Source organism: Vipera ursinii (assembly GCF_947247035.1).
Source record: "Vipera ursinii genome assembly, chromosome: 7".
NCBI lineage: Eukaryota > Metazoa > Chordata > Lepidosauria > Squamata > Viperidae > Vipera > Vipera ursinii.
In genome coordinates, this window is record NC_139521.1 from 53986282 (window position 1) to 54004962 (window position 18681).

Here is an 18681-nt window from a genome sequence, read left to right on the forward strand (position 1 = left end):
GAGTGATTCAGGTTCAGTTACTCTCTCTCATCCCACCTCACAGGGTTCTTGTTGTAGAGAAAAAAAGGGTGAAAAAGGAGTATTATGTATGTTTTCTGCCTTGGGTTACTTATGAAGTAATGAAGGCAGGATAAAAATCAAATAAATCAAATAAATAAATCAGTAATATATTTGATATCTGAAAAACATCACAATACCATTTATGTTCTTTGCTGAAAGAAAATCCTCAGGTTAATTGCTCAATAGTATTTTTAACCTTAAGTATCTGCAGATTTTTTTTAACCCTATATAACCCAGAAAATATTAGAAATATGTAATCTATTTTAAGGCACTCTTGTTCCAAAAGACAGCAATTTATCCCTCAGTATTCAAAACAGCAGGGAGCAGCCTTCAGGTGACAAAAGCTCTAATTAGTGTTTTCCACATTCTTTCATAATTTTCTCCTGTTTTTCTGTCTCCATTAGAAACTTTGTGTCGGCAAAGTGTGTAGCATAAAGAAATGTCATCTTTAGAATGGGACAAAGTATCTTCTTGAAAGTCAAGCATCTTCTAATTGGAACTAGGCTAAGAAAATGGAGAAAGGGTCAAGGGGCTCGCAGACAACATTTCTTTACCTGAATTCACAGAGATGCGAGCCTGACGGATAACCAGCTGAGGAGCAATCGGTACCGTAGGCTCAAGCTGATGCAGCCTTTTGACAATTTGAAGAAGCTGGCTGGAACCATCGACCCAGTATAGAAATCGATCAACCAGGAACGCAATAGCTGTTGCTGTCAGATAGTCTCTGTTGGCAATGGAGATTTTTAAGTAAACCTGAAAAGAGGACCAAAAACATGTGAATAGAAAGAAGCTGCCCTAGGCCTAGGGAACTCTTTGCAGGGGACGATCCATACAATACATCATTCACCAGGAGATAGAGAAGGTACCAAGCTGTAATATTTGTTCACTTATTTGTCTGAAAGATGTTTACACTTCCCTTGAACTGCAGAAACTCGCGAGGCAAAGTTGGGAAGTATTGCATCCAATGCAGAAAACGAGTAGAAAAGGTAGAAACAAATTTAAATAAGACTTTACAAAGTATGGGATACCCTTTCAATATAGCAGCTGGATATTTTACCTTTGTGTGCAGTGACATTTATTTCTGTAATTTTTCTGATTCACTCAGCTTGTTAACCAAAGTTAGATTATTCTGAGAAACTTAATCATGTAAACAAACATACATTGTACTAAGCCATCATTGGTTTAGTTTGTTTTTTATAATATTTTATTAATTTTCCAATTTTACATTTAAGTATTTAGAAAGCAACATGGTGGCTGGGTTAATCAATAGCTCGATAACAAAATCTTTAGTACAAATCTTAAGTTACAACCTCAAATATTTCCTCTATTTTTCCCTTAACATTTACTGTCTCGTATTTAAGCTAATACAGTTCTTATTATATCAACTCAGTAAAAACATCATTATTACATTTATCAATACATTTTAGCTTATATGTATCTTATTTTTTACATTCAATCTTCATAAACAATCCATATCCTGTTATTAATTTTCCCCAATTTTTAGTTTCCCCTCAATATTCCAATTTAACCTTTGATATTTATAATTTTCAGGCTTTAGGTAACCAAGATTTCCCTTATCTCAATTCATAACAGAATATAATATCCAAAATACATATTTTATCTATTTAAATATAATCTTGTTCTATTTGCTAAAAGTAATCTATTTCCCACGATATTAAATCATCTACTTAATAATATAATATGCCCTTTAATAATTCAAACCATTATATATATTACCTGGGTTATTCAATAAATCAAACATATTCATAATAATTATTTTTAGGTCTAATTTTTAAATATTAAACAGATAAAATCCTTATTTTAACTAATTTCCAAATATTTTAAGTCTAATGACCAGAATTCCCCTTATCTCAGCTTCTTCCTTTAACCCTCTAATTAATAATATGGAATCTCCTCTAATAAATCAAAACCCCAATTTTCTTCAGCCTAATTCTGGCTTTCTTCCTTTGCCAACTAGGCTTCCATATCAGTGCTTTTAGATCATCAAATAGATCTCCCTCTATTATTATATGTGTTATTTGAAATAAAGGAGACCATTTAATTGCCATTTTTTTGGAAGGACTAGCTCATTTATAATGTTGTCTCCCTATTATTCCAATTCCCCATGATTGCCCTGATATGTTTATCTTCCATTCAATCTGTTCTTTTTCTTTCTCAAATTTCTTCTGATTTATATAGAAAGTCTTTTCCATTTTCAGTGTTGTCACTCCCTTTTCTGGATACTCATTAACTGTATTTGTTGGTCAATTGAGTCCTCTGTCTTAATATTTGATTGATCCACTTCTTCTGTTATCTTCTGCATTATTAGTTCTTTGATTGTAGTCAAAGTTTGGGTTTGTGTATCCAAGCTGGCATCTTGATCTTTTATGTTAGGTCTTATTTTATCACAAACTGAAAGAATGGTTTCATGTATTGCTTCCAACATGGAAAGGATCTTTTCCTGGTCTTCATCCATCTCTTTCACTTGTTTATAAATAGTCTTTATAGTAGAAATTGTTTGTCAAGCAAGATTTTATAGTCCAAGGTATTTCATCATCTTATATAGTAACCAATGTCCCTCAAATAAAGAGATAGGAAGGCAATTCCCCACATATAACTCTAAAAGTCAGTAAAGATTTACATTCACAGTTCAAGTAGGCCAGCTATGCTGCCCAGCTGTTCTCTTATAGCTGAGTTTCTCACAGGTGGTGCCAAGGTCAGAAGAGTCTTATCTAAGGTCTGGGCTTCAACCCAAGTCTCTTTTAGGAAATAACAACTTGTAATACCAAACTTCGCCACAGGATGTCACTGATGCCATTTAAGATTTTTTAACTCCAAAATTTTTATAATCCTTTTTCCAATTTTATTTCTTTTTTGTAAATAAAAGCAAAAGTCTCCAATAAAAATAGGAAAATTTTTGGTCCCCAAGTTTCAGGAACATATAAATCCAATTAGATTAAAGTTGTTCTTTTAATGCTTTAATTCCTCTGTGTGGTCAGTCGCCGCTATTCTTAGAAGGTGGGATAGAAATTCCCTTCCTTCTCTCCTCACAGAGGGAAAGACACTTCAGGCAGCTTTTACAGGAAAAAAAAGTACTTAGGGTAAAGAGAAGATTGGATCTCACCCAGTTTTATCCACAGTGCTTTCGAAGTGCTTGGTTGTAAGTTTGACTTCGGCTGTCTGCAGCCTAGGGACGGGCCATATTATTATGGCTGGTATTTCCTCCACCGGTTTGGAGGGCTGCCCCAAATCAAGTGGAGGGGCTGCCACCCTCCTGCAATCAAACAGGGGTCCCCTCCTTGTTCGTCACCCCTACAGTGTGACTTTCGACCCTTTCCAGGGTCCCTCAAAAGAGCGAAACTGAACACGGAAGACGGAGCTCGCCTACCAGCGTCCACGGCGGCTGCGATGGCAAACCGGAAGTCTTTAGTTTAGTTTATTGATTAATCCACTGTTGCTGGGTTCACAGATAATGCAAAGATATAAAATATAGTTTATAAACTACAGAGACTGAAATCACACCACAGGCTAAGCTAAGCCACAGTATAGTTTAAGTTTAATGTTCTAAGTTAGTTTACAGCTAAAAAAGTTAAGTTTGGTTCTCACTAAAATCAATGGGGCTTAAATTGTGTAGAATGTATTGTACAGATTTTAATCAGAACTAAAAAGGAAAAGCAGTACATATTCAGATAAATCAATCTATCTGTTATGTTAAATAATAGAAACAAAATGAAGTTTAATCGAGAGATAGATATACGTCCTCTTCCTGATGTATTTTGGGATGAACCCAGGCCCATTCCATCCTTACTCTCATTTATATTCTAGAATAATTTATTGAGATTTGTTGCCATGCATAATATATCTGCGTGGAGGACCAATGTTTTGGGGCTTCAAGAGAGAAGGCATCCTCACTGCCTAAAGGAACACAAATTCAGGGCACTTCTGAGATTACACATAGTCCTCGCTTGATGACTGATTGCTTAGTGACTGTGTGAAATTCCCAAGGACCTTCCCAGAGATATTTTTGACTGGATTTTAAAGTTGACAGCCACATTCCCCCCACCCCCACCATGTCATTGGATTTTGGTTGCTTGGCAGCCACCTTGCATTTAAGACTATTAGCATCTTATAGGCATGTGACTGAATTTTTTGGCATTTTTTTGCTGGTTTCCAGCATTTAGTTTTGGTTTTCAGCATAAATATACCCATATGGGAAAATGGGTTTGCTTTGTCCTGCTCCCTTAATGATGGCACTGTTTTCTTAACAGATAATTCTGTGCTCAATTACAGTTGTAAGTCAAAGACTCCCTATATTGTGCAATCCCTTGTCATGAAGGAGTTCTGGATAAAGCTTTCATACCTAGTTCAGAACATGTTATCTGTAGGAAGAACCTCAATGGTTTCAATGACGGTTGGTTGAGTTAGTGGGCCTTCAGACAAAAATTTAATTAGGAACAGTTAAAAGGAATTTATCTCAGCAGGCAGCCTCTCCTATCCAAATTTGGGCTTGGAAGCTAAACTGGGTAAGGCATGGTTATAACTAAATAAACTTTACAACAAAAGGTCCAAGAAAGAAAAAAAGCACAAGGATAGATTTAGTTTAAGCCTTTAATTTGCTCTAGAAACTTATAACTTTTGCTTAAGCATTTTTTTGCTTAATTTGATAAAACAAAATAAGGAGAAACTGAATAAAAAAATTAAAAAGAAACAAAAGAAATATGACAGAAGCAGCAGATATGTTGTTAATTCACCCAAGGACTCAGCTCAAAAACACAATTCAGAAATTTGAAAGCATCTTGACAATAATGTGGAAAAACTGAAGCTTCTTTCATAAAGGAATAAACATCCTGTTGTCAATTATTGGTCAATGACTGAAATAAAGTTTCTGTTGGTCTATCCTGTTGTTAATATTTGGACACTTTCCTGGCTGCCGTCTGCTTCTCTTGTATTGTCTTCCCTTAGGATTTAATTGATCACCAGAAGAAATGACAGAACAGTATCAGGGGGCATCCAGTTGGTCAGTCTAAAGAGAGTAGCATCATTCTGCAGACCCTACCTCTTTTGCATGTGCATTGTTATATTGCAACAAAAATGGTGGATCTTACAACATGACAATGTCACCCTTGCTTTTATTCTTTTAACAAAAGGACCCAGAATTGTGCACAGCCATCTCTTCACACAAGTGCAAGAACACTCTTTCAGTCATGAGAATTTCACCACATGTCTCTTCTCCTTCTAAAGAAATGTTGAAAGCAGACTCCCTTTCACTATAGTGAGGAAAATTTTCCTGCATGATATTAGCAGGAATGCAGAATATATATTTACTCACAAGATCAGGGTGTCAATTACTTTGAAGTGCTCTTCAGATGATTTAGGCAATAAAAACATTCTTTTTGAGGATTTTTTTTAATAAAATAAAAGGTGGCAATTGAAAAGGATTCCCCTTTTACTGGAACATACACTGTCCACTATGGGAGGAATTTCCCATCTAGAAGCACCTGTAAATTGATACTGCCTAGGTATAAATTCTTCACAGTGCTCCAGCATCTACCATATGTATAAGCATTGCCTTCATTGCCTAATATATTTTTCTCCTTTGCTTTTGCCTTCCTTTAAGAAACTAAAACACAAAAGCATGGGAGAGGGTGACCTGCCAGACAAAAGAGTCTTTGAGTTCCTAGGAAAAGGAGATGTGAAGAAGGGTAGGAGGAATCCAAGTGGCCCTATTATTTCCACTTGCACTAATTAGACATTTTTCTGTCAGCTATTGAGCAGTGCTGAGAGGCCAAACTCACTGAATTCATTTCTAAAGTGTTTACAGAAGTTTGCATCTGTTTGTGTCTCTTCAGGAGGAAAATAAGCACTTCAATAGCATTGTGAAAAAAAATCTATACCAAGTTTCCCTATTCTGGAAGGCTGGGCAGCTGCATAATTTAACTCTCTGCTTTAATGCCGAAACCTCTTGTAACCCTCTTCAAAATCAAGTTGACATAAAATAGGGCAAAGTCAAGACAGGGAAGAATATTGCCTATTTTTTTTCTTTTCCTTCAAGGTAAGGTGGCACTTCACTCTGATATATTTAGCTTGATATCAGTTGTTGATATTATAAAAAATTTTCTGGTGTCTCTCAACAACATGCTAATAAAATATGTGATTACTTCTTTGCCCATCAAATCATACAACAACATTTAGTCCACAAGAAAACTGTAAGACCTCTTCTCCCTAAAAAATATTTAAACATTATTAAAAAAAAGTCAGACAAATCTGAAACAATTAAAAAGTGTAACAATTATTTCATACTTGAAGCCTAATAAAGGAACTCATTTCTTCCTCTCAAAATCATTTGTAGAGATCTAATAAAATTATTTCTCACAGGGCAAGACACTAAATTCTGTCCAATTCAATTCTGTTGGTCTCAAAGACTATAATAAATACTTGGTCTGCCATCATTTCTTTAAAAAAATCTATGTGGTTTTGGAATCATCTTCTTTTGACAGATTACAGTAATGCTGAATTTTAGCAAAGTTACCTTCTCTTTTTGATAGCATGATGTAGCTGGAAGAATGGTACCCTAGTTCAAATGTTCCTATTCACCCAGATCAAGAAACTCTAAGAAGAGTTCATCTTGATGAAGCTAATGAAGAGACTGAAGTCTTCCTTTTAGATAACCTGGTCAATAAACTAGGATTGGATTTAACAGTTTAGGAAAAACAACCCATCTTTGCAAACTTATTTTTTCACTTTCTATAGATAGCTGTAGTTAAAACTAGCTATAATCTAAGAGTTTTGAAAGCAAACCAGTAATCATAACTGAAAGAAAAGCAATTTGTTGTGTAACAATCTAATAATGCCCATGTACAATGATACTGATAGAAAAAAGGGAGAAATATGCTGATCAATTGGAAATGCATGGTATATGCTTATACATTACATCAGTATAAATGATTTACATTATTCCTTCCACATATGCATAATATGTAAGCTAAGAATAGTTGGTTTCTATATGACTTTCACATGGAATTACTATAACTTTTAAAGTCCATCATGCAACAATCTATTACATGTTTTTCAAAACCCTTGAAGATAATGTCTTACAAGTTATGCTCAACTCCTGGAATCTATGTGCAAACATTCATACAATTTTCTTTGCAGTAGTACAGTAGTAGTACAGTTCTTATTGGCATCTTCCATGTTCCCAGTCTAGTTTACAGACTTAATATTTCTTGTAGTCTCTGATCTAAATATAAATCAGGTCTGACTCAGTTCAGCTTTGCCAAGTTAAGGCAGGTGCTGCCACCTGCTGTGGCAAAATAAGTTTCTACTGTTAATGATACCAAACTCCTGTCTTTTACAATAGTATCGTCCAGAGCACATAGTTGTCCTAGTGCTTGTATTTGAATGCTTCCATTCACTATATAAGCTCAGTGATTTTTTTTGCTAGTTTTGATCTTGCTGCTGCTTTTGTTTCCAATTCCACACATACGTCGCACCGCCACATAAAAAGTGACTGGTACATATAGATGCAAATAGTGCACCTCCACAAAATTAGTATCATTTCAAATAAACCAAATTTATAATTGTAATTGTAGTTTTTCTGTCAAATGTAGCATAGAAATAATTGATTCATAGTAAATGCAAGCAGCCCAACCTTTAAAAAATGTAAAGATTATGGATGGGAAAAAGAGGTTTTTGTATTCATCATGGCTACAGAGAGGAATAAGTGTGCATTTGCCTTGATCATCTATCTGCTCAATGTGTGTATGTAATTGAATTTAGGGTACAAAAGGGACTTTTATTTATTTTTATTTTTATTTCATTTATATCCCGCCCTTCTCCGAAGACTCAGGGCGGCTTACAAGCTTAGCAGTAGCCTTCATTCCATGTATATGCCTGCTTATTAGGGCTTTCACACACCCCCCAAGCGGCATTATTACAAAGTCAGCTTAATTGCCCCCAACAATCTGGGTCCTCATTTTACCTACCTCGGAAGGATGGAAGGCTGAGTCAACCTTGAGCCTGGTGGGATGCAAACCTGCAATAATTGCAGGCAGCTGGTGTTACTTAAGGAGGCGTTAGCCCACTGCTCCACCAAGGCTCATGGTTAGAGAACTGAAGAAGGTGCAAATGGAATTAGATTTGCAGAATTCTATATGTTTGCATCTGGGGATGTGTGCAGATTGGGGAAGAAAAAAATGTTTTCCCCAAGAGCATTTTCTAAAAAGTTCAGAGAGGATGAATGTCCTGTATTCCAGTTCCTTATTTTAGTGATTTAAATCTTCCCAGTTTTACAGGATTCATAGTTTCATTTCTAGCCTCAAGACCAATGCTATAAAATCAAGCATTTGCCAGAAAAACTCCTACTTTTTCAGAAACACCTGCTCCAGCAATTGTTATCAATATTACAAATACAAAAGTATTTTGTACTATGCTTGTGCTTGTCAGTGTTTGTCAACCTGATCAACTTTAAGATGTGTGGACTTCAACTCCCAGAATTTCCCAGGTGCTGGCAAGGGAAACCTGGGAGTTGAGCTCCACACATCTTAAAGCTGATCCATTTGAGAAATACTGGTCTAGTTTGAAAGTTGTGGCTCTAATCATGCATACCTTGTGGCTTTACCTTCTACAATAAGAAGTCTAACATTCTTATGCAATTATGTATGCCTTTAGCAGAATCTAGATTTCATACAACGCAATTGATAAAGTATTATCACAGACAGGAAATTAGCTGCACAATTTCCTAAAAAAAGACATAAAAAGAAAAAAAGGAATGTAGCTTTGGCTGCTGATTTATGCTAAAACATCTAACCAAGTTATCATGGTTAAATTAAGTAAAAAATGGACCTGCGACCTTCGGGAGTTATTGAATTCCAACTTTCATCACTTGCAATCAGATGATGGAATAGTTCCAATCAACATATAGATGACCATATGCACAGCTCTGCTTAAAACCAATAATTTGCATGAAGATGCTATTCTTACATGTCAGAATATTTCTCACAATGAGAATAATGAAGCCAGTTGGGCAACTAGGGAAAGCTCAAGCTGTTTTATTTAATGTAACAAAGGGATACAGCTGTGAACTATGGAATGGACCCAGGTCCGATAGTTTAATTTTCTTCCCCTCTTTTGTTTGAACTACTTCCTCTCTTAAATTTACTTCTTATCCTGTTTATGTTACACTTTTGTAATTACTGCCTTCTTCTTTTTCGGTTCTCTCTTTTCTTAGGAGCTCTTCTCTGTTTTATCTATTTCCAGAAACTAAGCAACAGAGCCAATGGCTCCTAAAGTCCTTTGCTGGTTCTGATTCTGTATGTCATAAGGGCAGCTCAGTCACTCCTCACTAAAGACTGAATCACCGTCACCAAGTCCTTTAGAATTTACAGCTGAAGTATTAAGAGTCAGCTGGTTTTTGCATTATAATTCTTCAAGTTATGCTTTGTCATTAAATACAAATTTTCAAAAAAATAAACCTGAATATCAATTAATGACATTGCAAATCCCAAATATTTTTAGAGTATCTAAGAAATCTTATTTTCAAAAGTGTGCAGATTCTATCACAGTACATGTAGCTTAGCTGCATCAAGAATGAGGCTGACTTCAATGAATTTTGGGCAACTCTAGCTTGTGATCACAAAACACTCAACTAGAATCAACACCAGGCTATCAGATATCTATATTCCCAAATAGGGGCATCAATGAAGTCCCTTCTGGCCTATCCTTTGAAGGGAGCTGCCTTCATTTTGTGACCTATTTTTACCTTCTAATATGGAGATAGGGTATAGCACAATGGTTGAGACATGAGACTTAGTTCAGAAAGATCAGGTTCAAACTCTTCTCAAATAACAAAAGTTAATTGGGTGACATGGGGCAGCTACTAGCTTTCAACCTAGCTAGACAACAGAACTGTTATAGGAAGAACTGGAAGAGAGAACCATATTTACACAACTTTGAAATCCTAGGATAAAGGCAGAATTACAAACCTAACAATTAAATAAAAACATGATTATGCTAGCCCTGGTGGATATTATCTGCTGAAGTGGAAAAACAGGCAAAAAGTAGGGGGGTGGGGGTAAGAGTTCAAATATAACAATTGAAATAGCAAATATGAGTAAAAAGTGAATGTAGAAGTAATTCTAAGTTGGTAGTTAAAATTCAAAATGTTTGGGCTTTTTTGAAAAAACCATTCAAATAACTTTAATAACTATTAAAAGTGTTCTTAGTGTCCAAAGGGACCATATTTTCTTCATTTTATTGAATCAACTAAACTTTTGTTATCGGATACATTGATCTGAATTTAAATTAATGAATGATGTCTGAACCACTTAAAGAATTCATGAACGATTGTGCTAAGAGTTACCATATCTTCTTTTCATTTCCAATTCCTAGCTAAAAGTTCCGCAGTGAAAATCATGATTAAGAGAAAAAAATATATATTGTAGGGTACACATCTCACTCCACCAATTTTTGAAGATTGATAAAACCAACAATATGGGGATTCTCTCTGCTCCCTGCCAGCTCCTCGGTGTCTTTTATGATCGTTCTCATTCTACTAGTTTTGTATAATAGGCTCCTGCAGCCAATGCCAAGCTGAACTGTTTAAAAGGCTGATGTAAGCAGCCCTGATTGCTTTGCATACTCAGCCAAGCAATGGTCTGCAAACAAAGCTTGGCTTGTGACAATGTAAAGCTAAGTCAAATTTTCAGACAGGAGACCCAAGTGCTCTCACAGAGATACTTTGAGATCAGGGAAGCTACTCAAGAAGTAAGATGCTACATGCTGTGAATAAGGACCACAAAATCTGTCCTTCCAGAATAATAAACACTTCATTCAAGGATCCCAGAGCATTTACAAACACTGGTTCATTCTGGTCGAGAGCTTATTCTAAACTCACCACTTTAGAATAAACCCAGACATAATGTGTTAACTGTTTTTCCCAACAATACCAACAAAGGGTTATTTGTGTTTTTGGGAGAATTAAAATAATTCCTCAAAACATATGAAAACAGGAAAAATTTCAATTTTTGCTGTCAAAAATTGTATTTTTTTTAAAAAAAATACATAGAATTCAATTGAAAATCTGATAATGCCTCAATTATTTAAAAGCAAAGGGAAAAAAAATCAAAGCAGGAAAGGAAAAAGCCTTTCTTGACTAATACTAATAATATGGGTCAAAATGTCAGTCAACGTACGATTAAAAGGAAAACAAAAAGAAGTGTCTCTTTTCTCCTGCAGTACAATGGTACTGGAATATAAATTACCAACGAAACTGAAATAATACTTCAAAGCTCACAGGGAAAAGAGCAGAGTATTTGGGAATAACGTCTTACGGTAGGACAAAACCACGAAAACGAGGGTAACCCACAAACCTTGGGACACTTGAGTGAATAGTTTCAAACTAGCATGACCTGGGGCCAAGAGATCTATAGCCTGTAACCCCAAGATCTGCTTTGTTTCACTGGGGCAGCTGCAGTTATCAACAGATGTTTCCACAATAAATAATTGGTATCATCCCAGAAATGGTCCATCTACCTGGGGTGAGAATATAATGTGTGCAAACATGGCTTTGCTATTACAGCCACATTAATCTCCTATCTATCCAGGTTTCTCAGTGAGTTTTACTGCAGGTGTTTTTCCAAGGAGGGAGCAGACAAATGCTTTTGAGTCTAGGGGCTTTGTGGGCATTGTCAAAGGGTCAGCCTCTACCATAAATTTCTGTCTAAGGCCACACACCAGAAAGAAAAAGAAAGGTTAAAAAAAAGAAAAAGGAAAAAAGGAGCAGGGGGGTGGTGGAGGAGAGAGGTAGAAAATAGCCAAAACAAATTCAGAATCACAATAAAACTCCACTTAGTGCCAGGAATTTGTAAAACAGCAACTGAGCCCTCCTCCTCTGTCAAGGCGTGTAAGTCACATCACACAAATTAAACCAACTTGCTTATGGTGGTGGAGAAGAATGACTTGGTACTGTTTCAATAGAACTTTAAATATTACAGCTCTCAGGCAAGCACTGCATGATGTCAACATTCTATTTGAGCCCACTTGGATTCCTACATTTAACACATTTTGTTTGGTTAATGGTGTTAAGGAATTTTGTTGTGCAGAGGTCTCCTTGTGCTACCAAAGAGTTGCACAGACAAGGAAGGGTACTGAGAGCAGTAAGAGTCACACAGTAAACACAAGAGTACACTGAGTTGTAAAAGCAAAAAGTAGTTTACTTTTGAGGTGGTGTAAAAACAAAAAATGCACAGTCAAAAATAAACAGTCCAAGTAGCAATCCAAATACAAAGTCTTCTTACCGGTCCAGAGGTCAATACACAGTTCAGGTTTATAACAGTAACAGAGCAAAAACAGTAATAGTAGAGAGCAGTGAATTCAGAGAGAGAAAGAAGCTACGTTACTAGCTCCCTCTTATGGTTATGAGAACACTTACAACACCCATTGGCCAATTAACATCTTAAAGACATAACATCTTGGTTAATATATTTTCAACTCAACATTGTAGGCTAACACCATATGCCTAACAAATGGCTCACAGTCCCTTGGATAAAGCTTGTAAATACATATCCATGCAAATACTTTAGCTGAATAGAGCAGGAAGTGGGCAACTATTTTAGCAGAAGATGCTGCCAATAGGAAGTTGGGTCCCTTGGATAGGAAGGGTCCAAATAAAAGATTTTGGAATCCAACAGGAGCATGCCAGATAGGAATATCTTCTCTGTATGCATTTATCTAAAGTGTAGTAAAGGCACAAATGAGCAAAAAGTGGAATTGTTTCATTAGAGAATTGCTCCAGACAATTTGTGGTACCTGATGAATTTTGGATATTATGTGAATGTTCAAGACATTCAAATTCAAAGGAAAAGCATCATTTGTATCCTGAGTGGGTGTATATCAAACATTTTATGGGACATCTTAAAGCAACTGCTTCTTTGTCTAGTCTTGTCTGGCTGCCCATCAAGGCTGTTGTTCTATTAAGGAAAAGATGTCTAGTTAAGGGTCCTAACAGGTGCTACATTGCACATGCACAGAACTTTAAGTCACATTTTTGCCCTTTGAATAGATTTGATTTCATTCTTCAGCATGAAATATTTCCTCTATATGAGGAGGCTTAATTAATCTGTTGGAGCTAATAGTTTGGGTAAGGTGGATGAAATAGGAGATAGCTACTTTCATGGGATATCTTAGTCTGTCTTCTTTTGTCAGCATCCTAAAATCTGATCCTCAAACCCTATGATAAAATAACCCAAAAGCACACTGGGATTAAAATAATAATAATAATAATAATAATAATAATAATAATAATAATAATAATAATAATAATAATAATAATAATAATCAACTAGGAAATAATATACAAATTTGCTTCCCAAAATACTCAAAATTAGCTACCCATGTCCTAGTAGCTTTGAGAAGAAAATCTCTAAAATGCTTTCAAATGGAAATACCCTTTTCAAAATTATAATCATAATATAAGAAATAAAACCAGTTTGCTGACCCTTATTCCAACAGAGATCTAGGCAAGTTCACTAATGTCATCGGCTTGAATAGAAGCAGGCTAGCAACTGTCATGGGGTAGAAGCAACAGTGAAAAATGGTGGTGTGTATGTCTGTGTGGGGGCACCGGTGTAACAAGGAACCTATACCATCTGTTGGGTCACTGTAAATTTAAGAGCTAGAGCAGGTTTCAAGGACAGGTGTCTTTGGTATCATACCAGTAAGTCATGCAGCCTTGCATTGATCATATCTTGCAAATTTGTTTTGTCTTCCAGGTCTATGGCTTGTTTGTATTGCCACCTTTCTGGCACAAAGGGCCACTTCATTTCCTTGGCCTCTTCGATGAGGGTCCTCAAATCAGCAGGGAGTGAAGCTGAAAGGGTCAAAGGGCAGGTAAGTGAGTCAGCCACAAAGGTTACAAGGTGATACCTTTCTGAAAGCATTCCCTTCCCCAGATTGCCTCTAAGGAACTACAAGCTGCCACTTCTTCCAGCAACAGACCAACAGGGAGAGAGGCTACCTGTCATCAGGTGACCTCTCATCCTTTGCCTGCAGCTAAACTGGAGCTGTCTGCCATTAAAGAAAAAAAATTAGCAGGACGAGAAAGACCAGATTGTTTCATGGGTATCAGGACAGAGCATAAGTTGGAAAGATATAGGATGTTCATAGAAAACTCATGAATTTGGATAAAAAGGGTTAGATCAACAAACGCAAGGCTTGATTGTTTACTTTTTCAATATTATGCACACTAAATAAATACAGGCCATTTCATTATTAACTGATAGATTTATACCCTTCAGAAGTTCAACGTAGCTTATATAGATCCCTATTCATTTTAACCTTGCAAAACAATTCTGTGAGGTATGTTGGCCTGATTCAAAGTCACCCTGTGGATTTCTAAGGCTGAAAGTCTTTGTCCAACTTCTTGAACCATTATGCCACACTGATTCTCAATAAAACTGTTAACTATGTTTAACATTTTGCATCCCAAGCTAAGAACTCAGACAAGTATCATAATGGATTGGATCCAGGTTTGAACACTCTTGTTCTCTAAATGGGGTTAGCGCAATGATTTTATTTTCTATCCTGCTAAAAAGTTGTTTAGAAGAAAGTGGGAGATATTGGGAAGACTGAAAAATTACCATCTCAGCCCAATTATCTAATGAATCCAAGTTCTCTTGGTGAAAAGCAGCTTTTCATGAAACACTATTCCGATATTAAATTAGGATAAGAGATAAATCTGCAACTATTATATGTGATTGTTAACTAGAATCTCAAGGAAAGCTAGTGATATATAGTAGTAAAGACAATGAACTAGTGGAAAATCCAGCTTTAGGTCCATCCTCAACCATGATGTTATTTCTTAATCAATGAATCAGTTGTTTTTTTAAAACTTCACTAGAATTATTGATCAGTTTATGCATTGGGAATATTTGAAAAGTGTATGAAAATGTTATAGAAAAGGAACTAACATGGGAGATAAGAAAGATAGTGCTGCTGCAAGGCAAGACAAAGCCAAAATATATTTATGAAAAATATTCATAATTTTATTTACCAATAATGAGCATTTGCATTTTATTTCAACAATCGGTGCTCAAGGTGATTTGGATGTTAATAATTTCAAGAATTATTTAATGGCTTAGGGACTTACAGACTGGAAAGAATCCTTCCCAAATCATCTTCTTCTCTCTTCTCCCTTTCATCTCCAAAATTCTGCCTCCTCTGAGCATCATAAAAGATAGTGATAACGGCTACTTGTTTTGAATTCACAAACCACCATAATATGCTGCACCATTCCTGTTACAAGCATGATACATGGTTTATGAATTAGTTGCCAAAAATGCATATTATAGCTTTGTGATGTAAGCTTCGCCTCTTAACTACCTCTGTGTGAAGTTTGTAACACAAGTACTAAATGGAAAGACTTGCATTGTGATTCATAATGCATGTTTTATCACTAGGGATAGAAATGGACACCTACAAATTTTAAATTATATCATACAGAAAATCACATTAGGCCATGACCCAACTAACTGCATTTTAAGCCTAGTTTTTCTACAATTTCAACCACTGAAGAATCTAAAGCAATAATCTCTGTCACACATTGTGACATTTATTAATATGCCCTATTTCACTGGTTCAGACAAATTTTTACCCTTATCTCAGCTGAGGATAATCGATCCTAGGAACTCTGAGTCTCAGATCCTTCACTTCCTGAAGCAGGTTTCACCTGGAGGGCCCTCTCTAATGAGGTGATTATAACGCACTGATGTAGCATATCTGGAACTAAAGCGATTGTTCACCAAGCTTTGCAGCATTTCACAAGGAAGGAAGCAAAGAAGAAGCCACCTGATTAGAAGCTGCACAGCCCATCTGAAGAGAAGCAATAAAGCTGAGACGAAATAGTGACAAGGAAGCAAAAGTACCCCTTATGGAATAAAAAGATTTATGCCTGCTAAACTATATTCTTAAATGAATGTGCACCGTAATGAACTATTGTATAATCAAACCTGAACATCAGCAATTCACAAACTGTAGTTCAAGAGGCTGTCTACACTCCCCAAGGGATATAGTTCATAGCACTTCAGTAAATAGTCACCAAAAGGAAAAAAATATTAGATACAGGTAGTCCTCGACTTACAACTATCATTTAATGACTGTTCAAAGTTACAATGGCATTGAAAAAAGTGGCTTACAACTGGTTCTTGCACTTATGACTGTTGGTCATGTGATTAAAAAGGAAAGGTATTTATGACAGTACTGACATCCTGGGGTTTTTTGATTGCCATTTGCAACCTTCCCAGCTGGGTTGCAATAAGCAAAATCAATGGGTGAAACTATACTTGCTTAACAAGTGCAGCGATTCACTTAACAATTATGGTAAAAAAAAGAGTGTAAAATTTTGCATGATTTGTTTACTAATTGCCTTGTTTCGCAATGGAGATTCTAGTTACAAGTCAAGGACTACCTTTAAGGAGGAGTCATCAAATTAAAATAATGCAATAAGTGTAAATTAAATGATCATGGATGAGTTATTACAAAATAGCAAGCACCACTAATGCCTCAGACTAGGTGGAGAGAAATCTCTGATCTGAGTGCCAGAAAAGATTGTTACAAAACCTGTTACAAGCAGAAAAACTACGGTACAGATAGGTGATTATTTGGAGACTTTTAATGAATAAGAAAGCAAACAAAATTCTGATTTCTGGTTTGATATTATATAACTTGAGCAAACAGTTATTCTTCTAAAGGGTATGATGGCAGTGAATATGGTAGAAAACGTGGATGACTACTTTGTAATCCAATACATCGTTAGTCATTTGAAATTAGGCATAGACTTTGGAAAACCTTGCAAGTATCAGTCGTTTGCAAGTTTCCCTGCTTTAGTTTCCTTGATTTCAAATAGACTTACATTTGATCAAGAGTGCATAAATTTGCACTGTAAAATAACTTAAAGTTTTTGTTAACATATTGGGATAGCTTTCCGGAATAATATATTCCAAAAGACTAAAAATGCCAGCTTTCTTTAGAAAGGGAAGAGCAATAGAATTTTGTTGTATTTTTATGATTCATAAACTGATCATATCATAACCTCTCATAGGGAAGATCTTGCTTCATCATATGGCACACTATATTAACTTTCTAATATTAACATAAATTTATATGTATTTATTAAAAACATATATATTATACTGTATATATTTAGCATTTATGAGCCTTTGTTCAAACTATCCAAATACCAGATAATGTTCTTCCATTAAAGCATCTTGCTCTACTTTATTTTCAACAATGACCCATATAATGAAAAAGCAATTAAAGAATTCCAAAATAGGGAAATTTGTCAAATATGTTTGTAACAGAATGATTTTCAGCAAATGGAAAGAAAGTAACAGGCAGTATTCAGGAGTTTCATTATTATTTTTAATAATTTAAATGTACGTGTACTACCAATCTTTGGGAACATTGTTTTTGTCAAGTGAAAACTGCTCCTGACAATCTATGTTCACTGAAGCTTGAAATGGAAACTGACAGCAATTCAATGGTATAATGTGGTAGAAGGCCTGCCTGCCTCTATACCCACATCCTGCTTGGGTTCTAGATGTTTTGACTGCTAGAAAGAATGGAGCACATTGGTGATCATACAAGTGCGGGTGGTCAGCCGTCTTGTATCTGATACTTAACATAATGATCTCACCACCGAAGAGTTGCTTCTTGCTTTCCTTGGGCTGGTCTTCCATAATAAGTGAGGGCTGCTCCAGCATTTGCTTGCATTCTTGCAAAAGACAGTTCACCATTTTCTGATTATTCATGTTGCACACTCCCGCACTGTTGGAATCAAGAGGAGGGGGTGTTCTGGTTGCACAGTGATCAATTACCTAGGAGAAGACACACATTTTAAATGAAAAGAATCCCTTTCAGGCTGACATACCTGGTGAACAAAAGAAGTAGTGGGGGAGGTGATTAACTAAAACATCATCAATTATCTGCAAGGCTCAAATAGGGTAGGATAATAGGATATGTATATTATAGCCTCCCAGGGCTTTATTAGAGAAGGGTATGAAATTACTCCAGGGTCCGCAAGACAAACTGAAGTACAACAAACATCTCCTTGCAAAGGGAGCACAAAGAAAGAATTTGCAATCCACAGTGTTTTAAAGCCCAAGCAGTGAAATGGCCAGTGACCTGTGAATAAGAGAATCACTTTACATATATACAACTTCCTGGGCTCAAGTGCTTTAAAAAATGGAAAAAAATGGGCAAGAAAGCATTCTGGCTTTGAATTAGAGGAAAGAGACAGAATATTATATATACTAGCTGAGTTCTACCATATAATAAATCAATCAGAATAGAGCTGTAAGGGATCTTGCAGGTCTTCTAGTCCAACCCCCTGCTCAAGCAGTAGACTCTAAACCAGGAGTGTCAAACTGCTGGCCTGTGGGCCAGTTTCATCATACTGAAGCCACGCCCACCCCATTGCCGGCAATGCAAAAAGAGTTGTGATACGTCATGACACGTCACGTGATGTGGAGAGTTTGACACCCGTGCTCTAAACCTTTTCAGATAGGTGGCTGCCCAGTCTTTTCTTAAAAACCTCCAGTGATGAAGCACCTACAATTTCTAAAGGCAAGC

The 18681-nt window shown here is 36.1% G+C and overlaps 1 protein-coding gene across 2 annotated transcripts in view; it reads right to left on the reverse strand.

Annotated features, from left to right (window-relative positions):
• The window catches only part of ALPK1 (alpha kinase 1), a 67188-nt gene that overhangs the window by 16483 nt on the left and 32024 nt on the right, over window positions 1–18681 (reverse strand). For both annotated transcript variants that reach the window (XM_083367965.1, XM_083367964.1), the window contains 3 exons: window positions 17747–17927; window positions 13770–13924; window positions 615–813 (listed from right to left, as the gene is read on the reverse strand). In XM_083367965.1, the coding sequence (XP_083224091.1) occupies window positions 615–813; window positions 13770–13924; window positions 17747–17861 (469 nt within the window). In that variant the 5' untranslated portion in view covers window positions 17862–17927. The remainder of the gene's footprint in view (window positions 1–614; window positions 814–13769; window positions 13925–17746; window positions 17928–18681) is intronic.